Source organism: Penaeus chinensis, chromosome 1 (assembly GCF_019202785.1).
Source record: "Penaeus chinensis breed Huanghai No. 1 chromosome 1, ASM1920278v2, whole genome shotgun sequence".
NCBI classification, from domain to species: Eukaryota; Metazoa; Arthropoda; class Malacostraca; order Decapoda; family Penaeidae; genus Penaeus; species Penaeus chinensis.
The window spans coordinates 27708359-27723358 of record NC_061819.1 but is presented as its reverse complement, the minus strand read 5'-3'; the positions used below and the strand labels follow the sequence as shown (position 1 = coordinate 27723358).

At 33.8% G+C, this 15000-nt stretch overlaps 1 protein-coding gene across 1 annotated transcript in view; it reads right to left on the bottom strand.

Moving 5' to 3' along the window:
• Nucleotides 1-15000, bottom strand: part of LOC125042431 (traf2 and NCK-interacting protein kinase-like) — a gene marked incomplete at its 5' end in the record, with an annotated part of 21070 nt that overhangs the window by 868 nt on the left and 5202 nt on the right. The window contains 10 exon segments of the mRNA XM_047638097.1: nt 1-2490; nt 2770-2958; nt 4516-4626; nt 4838-4968; nt 4971-4986; nt 5503-5673; nt 7316-7527; nt 7656-7875; nt 13271-13321; nt 14336-14422. The exon segment at nt 1-2490 is cut by the window's left edge and continues 868 nt beyond it. Coding sequence (XP_047494053.1) covers nt 2407-2490; nt 2770-2958; nt 4516-4626; nt 4838-4968; nt 4971-4986; nt 5503-5673; nt 7316-7527; nt 7656-7875; nt 13271-13321; nt 14336-14422 — 1272 coding nt within the window.

Sequence of the window (15000 nt, the reverse complement as noted above, 5' to 3'; positions counted from 1 at the left end):
TTCCCTTTATTTTCAAAGCTTAAAACTAACTAAATCTGCCAATTTGCAAAAATAAATGAGAAATATATAGTATATATAGCACAGCATTTACCAAAATGATGATTTTATGATGATCAGGAGAGGGAAATTATGTAACATTATGGTGGCAGGGATTTAGAGATGCTGTTTCCTCTATACCTCTTCATGATGCCTCTGTTTTTTCTTATAGTTTTTTTTTCTTTTTCTCTCTTTAGTAGTGTCCCACTGAACACTTGTCAAAAGTGCAACAGTACTGTGGCCACTCTGGCTGAATCCAATTGTAAGGTAGAAAGAACTTAGATGAACAGATTGGTCAGCTGTCTCATGACCTCCGGATTTCTCATTTTAAGATGATACATACTGTTACTTTGGATGACGAGAGAGCACCATAGAAACAGATTTTAAATTTTTTTTATACATTTTTTTTTATTTATTTTTTTTACATCTACAGGGATGCATACTCTTTTCATTTATAAATCTAAGTTTAAGGGAAAGGGGCAAATATCTTCAATTCTAGCTAAAATCTTCACACTTTGGCTTCACTTAAAAGCTCAGATTTACATTGCACAGTCTACAACAGGAATGTGACCCCATGATTTGCATTTACTGCATTGAAAAAAGAAAAAAAATCATAAGTTAAAAAAAATAAATAAATAAAAAATAAAGAATGGAATGATGTCTCAGTTCAAAGACAAAACCATCAATCCTGTGTACAAACATGTAAGAATCCTGTCGGGTACACAAACCACTTCTCTCACAAACCCTTTCAGATTTTCCGCTATGGCAAATCTTTTACTTGTCTGCACATCCAAAAGGCACTGGCCCAGATAAGACTGCAAAAAGATAGAAAAGTACACCTTTGGAGTATCTGTCAGCATGTGGTTTTGCATACACTGGGTAGGATGGTGGGTATGGATACAATATATAGTTTTCATTGCTATGGAGAAACCCATTTGTGGAACACAAAATTCATACAAGAAAAGTGATGCCCAAACACAAACTTTTTTGATTTCTTGTCGTGAACTAAATTTTTAGAAAAGAAAATCAACTCCTTTTCTTTTTCTCTCTTTTTCTTTTATTTCTTTTCCTTTTTTGGCATGTGTGTCCATCTCAAAATGGCTCAAAGCAACCCTATAACATTACCCAATGTGTGCTACAACCTGCTATGATGCTCCATCCTCACACCTAGCAACAGTCTTCATCCGTCCCCTGTCCTTATCTTACCTGCTGCCATTCAGACTGTCCTCTGGGGGTTGGGGGAGGAGGGAGGAGGGGGAGGGTGGATCACATTTTCGAGCTGTTTATCAGCAGCTCGAAAACTGAGTACCTTTACACTATACTAACACATCATATCTTTACACATGTTTATCAATATCAGCACACATTTTTTTCTGGGTATTCATTTTTTCCCCATTTTTACACTTTACACATTACTACCAATGAGTTCTGGGAGGTAAAATTTGTGGTAAAGAGAACAGTCAATATCTTAAAATTTATTCACTCATAATTTTTCATTAATTCTGCAATTTCATACCCTCAATATATAAAAAAAATAATCATACAAGGCCTGAATTGAGCAAGTATATTGAACAAGTTACATGACCTTGCTATAATATCTATATATATATATTCAAATGTCAAATCTGCCATACATAGAGTATATTTCAGATATGCTGAGCAGACTTGTACAATCACCTTTCAGATATGGTTTCTGCCTTGATAACTTTTATGTGGCACCCATCTGAGGTAAAATGAAAAAGTACTAAAATGAAAAATAATATAAAACAGGAAACAAACAAACAAAAAATAAAATGAAAGAGTTCATGTTACTACAACACTCATCAGCCCAACCATAATGCACAAGAAGCTTTCCCGTGCTGGAAACCACAGCAAGAGGAGTTATAAATGGTGGCTGGAGTTGGTTATGCATTCTAGGCATTGCATGTAGCCTTAAAGGGCCAGTTTACTATGTCTAGGATGGCATTTGTTCATGCCAACTCAATCCTTTCTCACTCTCTCACTCACTCAAGCTCTCTCTCGCTCTCGCTCTCGCTCTTGCTCTCTCTCTCTCTCTCGCTCTCTCTCGCATTCTCTCGCTCTCTCTCGCTCTCTCTCTCTCACTCTCTCTCACTCTCTCTCTCTCTCCCTCTCTCTGTCTCTCACATTCCTAAGTGCCTTTTTTATATATTTATTTATTTTTTCTTTTCCTACTTGAAGACAGAAATCATTCAGCTGTTTTGACTGAATGAGCACCTGTTCTACTGGTGACAATCTAACATACAGCCATGGCAGTTTGTTCCTTGGATCCTGAAATACTAATGTAACCAAGGAAGACATTCCCTTTGGTGATGGGTTACCAGTTATCTACATTACACACTGGTGACTCATCTACCAGTTTGCCATGCCAGGTTTGTTGAGCGTCATAAAGTAAATTTGGCACGACGATCCTCCCTTTGCTGATGAGAAGAATACCTGTGAATTACATGATGCAATGAGTGATTTTTCTTTCCAGTAAGTTATTCATATATTAAATTAACTGCTGAAAATGAGGGATATCATATAAAATTAAATGCAGCTCCAATAATAAACAACTAATAAACTAATATTTTGAAAGACCAAGATCCCTCTTCAAATAAAGCAGAGATAGAAATATACCAGAAAACCAATTTCCTATTAAAAAAACAGAACTACATATTACACATTAAGCAGATGTGCACTCACACATGCACATACATACACAGGTAGTCTCACCTTATCATTACGCTCACAGAGGAACTTCAGCTTCTGTGCCTTCTTGTGCATGAAGACTCCATCAAGGTGTCCAGTCTCCACTGACCGGATTTCAATAGCCTTGTTACCCCAGCCCATGATCTGGCCTGTGCCGATGAAGGCTACAGACGTTGGCATTTCACCCCATTGCAGCATCATGTTCTTTGTCACCTGTGTGGAATGGTAACTTGTGAGTTATCTTGGTGAGAGCCCTGGGGTTGCTAATATACTTAAAAATATGTATTTAAAATAAAAATGGAAGAGGGCAAGAGAAATTGAATTCAGACAGAATTAAAAGCGAATGAGTTATCTGAATTTTGGGGGGATATAGTCAAAGGTTTATTGTAAACCATGAGGATAGTTTTGGATTATGGGGACCATTTACTTTTTTCCACTTTTTTGAAACCCTTACCAACTCATGGAGATCTTGAATAATAATTTTTTTCCTTTATAAAATTGGTCCAGTAATTTTTAAGCTACTGTTAAAGAAGTTAGAAAAAAGTACGGTATAGCAATTGTAATTTTGTGGCATCCCCCCACCCCCCCAAAATCTCTTGAAAAACACTTTCAAAAACCTTAAAAGTTAGTTTTTCGTTGAATACATGAAACCCAGACAAACACTGAAAAGGGCCCTAATGCTTTGCTGCCATAAGACTGGGGAACAAAAGGAATAATGTGGAGGTAAACTGTCTGGAAAATTACAATTCATGACTAGTATTTCCTATGAACAAACTATGATATATCCTGAATTTTAACAAACATACAGTGTGTTCTTCAACAAACCAAACTGGCCAAAAGATGAATTGCAGTGAATGTTTAGGTTTGATATACAGGCAATGCTGCTGGCTCATTCTATGCTGTATTCATTATTAGTTTCATCAAAGTATGAGGTGAATTTTGAACATCTTAACCTCTTGGATCTGGTTAATATGACCATCACATCTTTAAAAAATTGGGTGAGGGTTTGGTGACAGGAATATACCATTATGGGCATTTACAAAGGGCCTCTTGTATTATTCCCACTGTTAAATGGAAGTAGAATGTACCCTCCATAAGATGAAAGCATGCCTTCTCCTGAGAGAACACCATGGTGTGTTACAGAAAAATGAATAACTAAAATATTGAAAAATGATACAAATATTAAAATATTACTTTTTTTTATTGTTAGAGTGAAAAGATATAGACTACCAAGAGAGATGATACTGAGTCTGTTCCAAGGAAAATGGCTTATCACCTTCTTGATACAGCTTATCAAATGACCAAAAGATCACAGTCCTATTTTGCCAATATTATGGGAAGCAGGTCAAAAATTGGAAGGATTTTCCCCATGACTCTTTTATTATGAATGAGATGTATGTAATGGGCACCAATATGTCTTCTACTGTTTGAAAAGTTTCCTTTAGTCACACCCACATCATCACCTCCAGGCCCTCTCTCTGCCTGAGGCAATCAAGAGTTGTTTTCCTGCCTCTATCTTCTTGTGAATGAAACATAGTGAGTGTGAACTAGTGATTCTGGTAACTCCTTGCACATTTCATCCATCCAAGGTTTTCTCCTCTGCCCCCATTCCCCCTTTACACAACATCATATTACATATCGCTGAATTCCCCCAAATATATTATCATTATTTTACTATGTATATATCAAGACAGTTATATGTACATCCAAATCAACATTTCATTAGATTGGGGATACAGTATTGTAAAATACTTGAGGATTGATAAATACCTTTCCATATGTGTTTACATAAACTCCTTCATTGTCATAGCAGATAAGTAGTTGTAGACCATTACTATTTGGTAATGTCACTATCGTGTGTGGTGTGATACTGCCTTGGATCTGCAACAGAGAAAAGAATAAATAGAAAATGCATAAATCCTTAGAACTACCTCAAAATGCATCTATACATGTCTACAAACAATTATACCATTACTACACTACTATTAATATTAAAAAACAAAAAAACACAGAATCCAAACAGTTCTAAAAAATGAAATAAGAATAGCGAAGGCAGAAAAAAAAACTAAAATCTTAAGCTTCCACTCCTTACATGTTTAGGGATATATATATCATAAACTTGTCCAGAGTCAACATCAACAGCGTGGAATCCTTGGTTAGAGCCGTACACCACTTTGAGTCGGGAGCCTTCCTCCACTGTCAGATCTACGAGGCAAGGCTTTTGACCAACTCACCAAAACTCTGCAAGGAAACGGAGGTGTAATTCAAAGGTCAGTATAAAGAAAGAGGATGAGGAGAGGTGGAAAAGTGTTAGGCAGGGAGGGTTGTTATATATCTATATCAATGCAGCATTGTATTATTCCATCTTTCGTATGTATATATATATATATATATATATATATATATATATATATATATATATATATATATATATATGGTTTCAATACTAATCAATGAATTACATTAAAGTCAAAGGTGAAAAGAAAAAAGGAGAAAAATAATTTAGGATTAACTCTCACTTTCATTTTATATTTGGTTCGCACTTGCTCCTCTTATATATACTGCATATTATAATAAATCCGATTTTGTAAAGCAAATTGCTGAGATGGCATTTACTTACAAACTAGGCTAAGTTTCTCTTCATAAAAGGAAAATTATAATCAATAAATAATGCAAATAGGACTAGGACCTGAAAAATCAAACCCACATCAGCCCAGACACACAGACATAATAATCCTGCGAAATCAAATTACTCACCTTAAATGCCATAAATTTGTGATAAGGTTTAGGAGCCCATGCATAAATCTCAATGGAGTCACGTAAGGCGATGACCAGGAACTTGATGCGCTCATATTTGACAATCTTGAAATGAACTGCCCCGTGAAGGTCTCCAACATTGATCCAGCCGTTGCGACGTTCGACTTGTTGCTGTTGGAGAAATGTTCAAGAATCTAATACCTACATGAAGAGGTTAATGAACAGGGAGGACGAAAGAGGATATAAACTAGTGAACTAACACACACACACACACACACACACACACACACACACACACACACACACACACACACACACACACATGTCTATATATATGTGTGTGTGTGTGTGTGTGTGTGTGTGTGTGTGTGTGTGTGTGTGTGTGTGTGTGTGTGTGTGTGTGTGTGTGTGTGTATGTATGTATGTATGTATGTATGTATGTATGTATGTATGTATGTATGTATGTATGTATGTATGTATGTGAATGTGTATGTGTATGTGTATGTGTATGTGTATGTGTGTGTGTGTGTGTGTGTGTGTGTGTGTGTGTGTGTGTATGTATGTATGTATGTATGTATGTATGTATGTATGTGTGTGTGTGTGTGTGTGTGTGTGTGTGTGTGTGTGTGTGTATGTATGTATGTATGTATGTATGTATGTATGTATGTATGTATGTATGTATGTATGTATGTATGTATATGTGTATGTATGTATATGTGTATGTGTATATATGTGTATGTGTATATATGTGTATGTGTATATGTGTATATATGTATATGTGTATATATGTAAATGTGTATATATGTAAATGTGTGTGTGTGTGTGTGTGTGTGTGTGTGTGTGTGTGTGTGTGTGTGTGTGTGTGTGTGTGTGTGTGTGTGTGTGTGTGTGTGTATATATATGTATATATATATATATATATATATATATATATATATTTTATATATATATATATATATATATTTTATATATATATATATTTTATTTATATATATATATATATTTTATATATATATATTTGTATATATATATATATATATATATATATATTTCATATATATATATATATTTATATATTTTATATATATATATTGTATATATATATATATATATATATATATTTCATATATATATATAAAATATATATATATAAAATATATATACATATAAAATATATATATATATATAAAATATATATACATATAAAATATATATATATATATATATATATATATATATATATATATATAAAATATATATTATATATAAAATATATATTATATATAAATATATATATATATATATACATATATATATATATATATATATATATATATATATATATATATATATATATATATATGTATGAAAGGCAAAATACTCTTCTGTCATACCTGACACCTACTACAAAATTCAACCCTACTTCCTAGGCAATTAGCAGATGCTTAGGTAATACACTGAGTGAAAAGATAATCGATACAATAAAAGCTGTAACTGAACTGTATATCATATACCCTATAACAAATACAGGATAATATAGTGAAACAGGATGTAGTTTCGGCTCCAGGATCAGTGAATAATGTGCAACAGGTCATGGATGTTTAGTGATTCTTCAGTCTATATGTGATATATATATATGCTTTGTAATTTTGCTGATGTATGCATTTCTAATGGAGATGTAATCAAAATCAGTCATACAGATATCTTGCATTGTCAAGATATTAATTTTCATTCATACTCTTCTACATCTGTTTATATGTTATATGTATACATTACAAGAATATTACAAAAAAAAAAAAAAGAAGCAACGTACAGCATCTGTGCGAAGGATCTTGGACTTGAGCCAAGAGAGATAGTAGACTCTCACGCGGTTTTTCTTCCCAGATATGGTTACCAGGATGTTCTGATCAGAGAGCACCTCCATTTGCTGGAACCTTCGCCGAGAGATTAGCTGGTACACCTTACCTACACCTGACCGATCGAGGAGCATAAGACCAGTTTCGGTGCCAATCAGCAAGTTAACTCCTGCAAAATCATAAAAAATGAAAATATATATATACACATCTAACTGAAAACCCTCCCTGTATGATTTTAATTTTTTTTTTTTTTCATTTCTCTTTATTTATCAGTACTTTTTAGAACAAGAAACTTACCCCATAGAGAAGCACAAAGGATCTCAGAATTGAATCTCTTCTTGTATTTCCTAATTTCTGGGGTGTCGTTGATTTCATGCGACGTAGGAGCTACATTGATGTTGATATGGGACTCTCGCCTGCCAGGACCCGTTCCTCCAGCACCGAAACCGAAGGCCATGAAAGACAGCTGTTTTTTCTGAAGTTGAGGAGGAGTACCCTTACCAACTGCTTGTCGGTACTGTGAAAGGAAGCAAAGTACACACTGCAAACTTCCCGTTTCACTTAAAATAAAAAGAAAATGTGGAAAAAAGGAGACTATTGCACAATCATCCTTAGCTATTCTAAAGCACTATAAAGACTCACTGACATGCACACTTCATAAAAAGTTATACACTGTACATTTAACAACTATTCAAGTTTTTCTAGTACATATAAATCATCAGCAAATATGAACAAAAATTAAACTTCATGCCTTGAAGCAAAAAATTGAAGTAGCATACTCAGTTCTATTGTTCATAAGTTACCTAGCATAGCAACTATATGTATGCATAATTTACAAAGCATTAATAGAAAAAGAGAGGCTAAATGGCATTCTACTGTTGATGCTGAATAACTACTTGATGTGAGCAAGAATATAGGAGGTATGGGCAGGAGAGCACAGAAGGTAATGGGGACGGAGGGAGGGAGGGAGGGAGGGAGGGAGGGAGGGAGGGAGGGAGGGAGGGAGGGAGGGAGGGAGGGAGGGAGGGAGGGAGGGAGGGAGGGAGGGAGGGAGGGAGGGAGGGAGGGAGGGAGGGAGGGAGGGAGGGAGAGAGAGAGAGAGAGAGAGAGAGAGAGAGAGAGAGAGAGAGAGAGAGAGAGAGAGAGAGAGAGAGAGAGAGAGAGGCAGAGACAGAGAGAGAGAGAGAGGCAGAGAGAGGCAGAGAGAGGCAGAGACAGAGAGAGAGAGAGAGGCAGAGAGAGGCAGAGACAGAGAGGCAGAGAGAGGCAGAGAGAGGCAGAGAGAGGCAGAGACAGAGAGAGAGAGAGAGGCAGAGAGAGGCAGAGAGAGGCAGAGAGAGGCAGAGAGAGGCAGAGAGAGGCAGAGAGAGGGTGGGGAGAGGGAGAAAGGGAGAGAGGGTGGGGAGAGGGAGAAAGGGAGAGAGATGGGGGAGAGGGAGAAAGGGAGAGAGATGGGGGAGACAGAGAGAGGAATGGAGGGAGGGAGGGAGGGAGGGAGGGAGGGAGGGAGGGAGGGAGGGAGGGAGGGAGGGAGGGAGGGAGGGAGGTAGGGAGAGGCAGAAGGAGAAAGAGAGAGAGAGAGAGAGGCAGAAGGAGAAAGAGAGAGAGAGAGAGGCAGAAGGAGAAAGAGAGAGAGAGAGAGGCTCAAGGAGAAAGAGAGATGAGACAGGCAGAAGGAGAAAGAGAGATGAGACAGGTAGAAGGAGAAAGAGAGATGAGAGAGGCAGAAGGAGAAAGAGAGATGAGAGAGGCAGAAGGAGAAAGAGAGAAGGGAGAGGCAGAAGGAGAAAGAGAGAAGGGAGAGGGTGAGGGAGGTAGAGATGGAGGTAGAGGGTAGAGGGAGGTTGAGATGGAGGTAGAGGGTGAGGGAGGTAGAGATGGAGGTAGAGGGTGAGGGAGGTAGAGATGGAGGTAGAGGGTGAGGGAGGTAGAGATGGAGGTAGAGGGTGAGGGAGGTAGAGATGGAGGTAGAGGGTGAGGGAGGTAGAGATGGAGGTAGAGGGTGAGGGAGGTAGAGATGGAGGTAGAGGGTGAGGGAGGTAGAGATGGAGGTAGAGGGTGAGGAAGGTAGAGAGGTAGGGATAAAGGGAGAGAGAAAGAGAAAGAGAATGAGAATATTAGCTTAAGCTAATTTCATTGTATAATGGATCTACTGCTATTGTGTGTGAATATCAAGATTAAATGTTTGTAAATCTTTAAGCTATTTATCATCATCACAAAACAAAAATATACACTTGAATAGCTAATATTTCCTATGTAAGTCTTGAAGTTTCAGAAATACAGTCATGTATTTCATGAATTCATTTATAAGGAACTACAGTGATCCAGTGATAATAATCAAAAGTCAACAAACAACAATAATAATTGTTAATAAACAATTAAGTAAAATAAAACAGACTGACAGAAAGCAGAATGACATAGGAAATAAAAACAGAAATTAGTATGCATGAGTTTTGAAAATGTAATAAAACAGGTGACATTAGTAAAAGAAAGAAAGAAATGTGTAAAAGAAATATTCTTACTTAAAAGATACAAAAAAATTAAAGATATGCAATACTAGCTACAATTTGAAGTACTTAATATATGTATATGTATGTATATATATATGCATATACATTATATATACACACATATATACATGAATATCCATATATACATATACATACATATGTGTAAACATACATATATACACATATAAATGTGTATATGTATACATATACATATAAATACAAACATATAAATGTGTATATACACACATACATATATATGTATATATATGTATACACATATATACATATATATGTATATATGCACGTATATGTATATACATATGTATATTCATATATATATATATATATATATATATATATATATATATATATATATATATATATATGTATATATACACACACACATATATATGTATATACATATATATATATATATATATATATATATATATATATATATGTATATATATATATATATATATATATATATATATACATACACACACACATATATATATGCATATACATACATATATGTGGATATAAATGTAAATATAGACATACATATATGCATACACTTATATGTACATATATTGGTATGTAAGCGCACATATATGCATATCTATGTATATACATAAATATATATGTATATATACACACAAAATTTATATACTATTGACTAATAAGTTATCCTTATGTAGCATTATGGACTTTTGACTAAAAGTGAAGACTTGAGTCTGTATTGCAAATAATTCAATCTTATCTGGGCACATCTAGGGTTCTTTACCTAAAATAATGTAATCAAGACTGGAATACAAAACTGTTATTCTGTACAAACAACCAAATACATACAGACACACAGACACACACACAAACACACACTCTCTCACTCTTAGTACATTCTCACGCACATGTACATGTGCATATACATATCTTTACACAAATCCTATAACAAAAGGCATATGTGAAAACAGAAAAAAATCAATATGCATTAGTGCAGAGCAAGAGATGCACATGACTAATATCAAAAGAAAAAAAAGCAAGCAAGCACCCCTACCACTACAGAAGGAATGGAAAAAGAAACTGCTTCCATGCACACCAAAATTGTTCTGTCCCTTTGTGGGTGTGCATGGCAACCGAATACTTACTTGTTAGTGGCGGTGAGATGTCCACTTGTGTTAGTTACTCAGCACGACATTCAACAGTTAGTCCGCATGCAAGACAAATGGCATAATGTCACCATGTATCTTACACTTCAATATATATTACAAATATGGATTCACAGAATTCAAAATCTGATTTACATTCACAACAGTTTCAAGAGAATGTGCACTTTTATAAAAAGGGTGGAGAGAGACTGTGACACTGACAAACATTTGTGCTTCCTTCCTGTACATGAGAACTTCATACATATGTATTGGATAAATGCACATGCAAAAATAAATACAATATCAAACATGAGAAAGTGCAAAGAGTACCAAAGTAATTTGTATATGATATGCTTTGTACATGCTTTATATAAATATTACACTTGCATTTATATTGCCAAATGTTTGCTAAATTACTTCCTTACAAATAAATATGACTATGTGCATTCCTGATTTCTAGCCGAAACTTTCTATATTATTATTTTTTTCCCCAGGAGAGACACTTCTTTAATAAAACACCATATACAGGTAAAAGATATAAGATATAATCTTCAGGGTGCCACTATCTGAATACTTAAAATATCATATATATTTATGTATGTGTATATATATATATATATATATATATATATATATATATATATATATATATATATGTATATATATATATGTATATATATATATATATATATATATATATATATGTATATATGTATATATATATGTATATATATATATATATATATATATATATATATATATATATATATATATATGTGTATATATATGTGTATATATGTGTATATATACATGTGTATATATACATGTGTATATATACATGTATGTATATATATATATATATATATATATATATATATATATATATATATATATGTATATGTATATATGTATGTATAATATATAAGTATAATACATCGATATTATATATATATATATATATATATATATATATATATATATATACACACACATACACATACACATATATATGTATGTATATATGTATATTTATGTATGCATGTGTATATGTATATATATATATATTTATGTATATATATTGTATATATATACATATATATGTGTATATATATGTATGTGTATATATATATATATATATATATATATATATATATATATAATTTATATATAAATATGTGTGTGTGTGTGTGTGTGTGTGTGTGTGTGTGTGTGTGTGTGTGTGTGTGTGTGTGTGTGTGTGTGTGTGTGTGTGTGTGTGTGTGTGATATACATATCTAATATATATATTATATATATAATATATATAATTATATAGTATAAATATATATATATATATATATATATATATATATAATGCAAATAAACACACATGCAAATATGCACACATGCACAAATACGCAATCAACACAAACACCACCCAGCCTAACCACTCCATCCCTGCACCAACCCATCCCGTAACTATATTTTCACCATATCAACTAAATCCATTGATTTCAACTTTGCACTATAGAAAGGAAAGATTCTTTTATCACAAAAAATATCCAAGAATATCCCTAGCTTATACATATAATTAGGCGTATTCATTTAAAGAACATAATTCTTAAGTACAAAATACCTACTTTTACATTTATTTTATATAATTTTTATTCCCATATTTTAATTCCCACTTTTTTTCCCATGCAGTTCATATACTCATTAATCTATGGCATTAACTTTACAAAGAAAAGTGTGATGAATGTGCCTACACAAAATGCGGAAAAGACAGGTTCTACTCCCATATCCTATTGTGTCATATTTATGTAACAAATCTATTTCAGATTGTAGACTGAAAATATCAAACTGTTCCCACTCTTATAACAATCCTAAATGGCTTTTAATGATGCATGTGACAGTTACATTTTCTTGTATTAATATTCGTCTGTGTTTGTTGCTTTTGGTCTGTTGGCTGGTTGTGTGTGTTAATTCATGTCAGTCTTTTTTGTGTTTATTACTCACTGTGCTTGTATGCATGTAAGATTGTACATGCATGCATGTGTGTATGCATGTCTGATGCAATGTTTAATTTTAGACACACTCCCTAAACTGTCTGTTTGGCTCCTTCTTTCCTCACCTAACTCTATCATAAATACTACAAAAATTACACCCAGAAAATTCATAGCAAAAGCAAAATCATTTCTTTGGAGATCCAAAAATGAGCAGGGGAAACAAGCAAAACTCTTGAACAACTCTCCAAACGCCTGGGAAATATACTGACCTCTTCACTAGTGGACTTGTCGTGGCGTGATCCATTAGGACTATTGGATGCCTGGAAGAAAGATTGCAGATGTCAGAACTGATAAGGGCATGTGACAGGGAATGCCTTTCAACCAAAGAAAGGACTTGTGTAGCCAATGAAACAGAGATGTTTAAGCTTGCTACTTCAACTTCTCCATTCAATCGAACAATGAATAAGGATTTATATATCAAAATTTTCACTGTATTTACAAATTTCGCTAGAGATGGACTGTTTCAAAACAGTGCGGAAAAGGTGATATGTGATATAATGTGGGAAACATAAAAAATACTAATAAAAAGAAAAAAGTAAAAACAACAAAAAAAGAAAGAAAAAAAAAAAAGAAATAAATAAAGGATATGGAAAAGTACATATCTAATTGTAACAAACTGCCTTTTCTGAAGCTCAACGTATGCCTCATTTTCTCTTTTTCAGTGTAATTCTAGTCCTTTGTGTGAATGTAAATGCAAGTTTTAAATGTGATGCTTACAATATATGGTGGTCTTATTTCTGTACACACAAATAAATAGCAGCTACATTAATATTAGTTTTCCTTCTAAGAGTATCCTGTGCATTATCTATATGATGTTTGCAACTAAAATTTTGACAGCCTCTTTTCAGGCTGAGTCATGTCCAATCAGATGTTTTGCAGTCATGTATGGTATGAAGCTCACCTTACTGGGATGAACTGAGCAGAAAAAAACATTTTTGTAAGGAGAAACACAAATGATTCACCATAATTAGCAAATATTACACAATACTCTCATGTTGCAATATTTAATGTGTTTCTGCCCTTAGGTTTATGTATGTTGTCTCCGTTGTTGCTATCATAAATATATTTGGTGTAGCTTAAAGTCTTTGACTGAACAAATTAAAAATAAACATGAAATTCCATCTTCATGTACCCATTCATGGGGTATAGTTTCCAGGCAGCTTGAGATGTATTGGGTTCTCTCCCCTGTGAGTGTGAGAATTTGTAGCTCTTAAATGCCATTCAGCACATTTTGGTGAGCAATAACAACTAACCCAGTTGGGTTTCTCACTTACTTGTGGCAAGAGATCTGGAAGAACTGAGGACGTGCGCGAACCAGGTGTGCTCATTCCAGACGAGGGCTCTGCCACACGAGACCGATCCTATGATCGGCAGGAAAAGACGAAAAAACAAAAAAATAACAGTGAGTACTTGGGTGATACCCTTTCTGGTTCGGTTTATTGAAAATGTTTACACCATGGTGTAAGAAATGCGAACATTATCAAATGCTGGATAAATACATTTGTTTTATACACATATATATGCCATTAAATACTGTCTCTTCAATATTTCTTAGTCTAATTTTTTTTTCACTGTTCCATCATAGAAGCATTTAAATACGAAGACTAATTATTTCACAACTGTGTCAATTTTTACTTTCTGGAAGGATTTCCGCATTTTATCGATTTAATGCAAAATTAGGAAAAAATCTACATTACGCACAAACTTCAAAAAGTCTGAGCCTCTGTGGAATAAGCAACAGATATAAGAGTGAATGCTCATATTTAGGATGATGTGTTTAATTACCACTGCACAAATACTATTTTCTTATTTTTTCATGCACACAATATACACTATTCAACTATGATAAAGAATACAATATTCACAATGTAACAATGACACATGCACATTATTCTTGATAATTACACATATTTGTTAGTGCTTTTACTATTAGTACAAC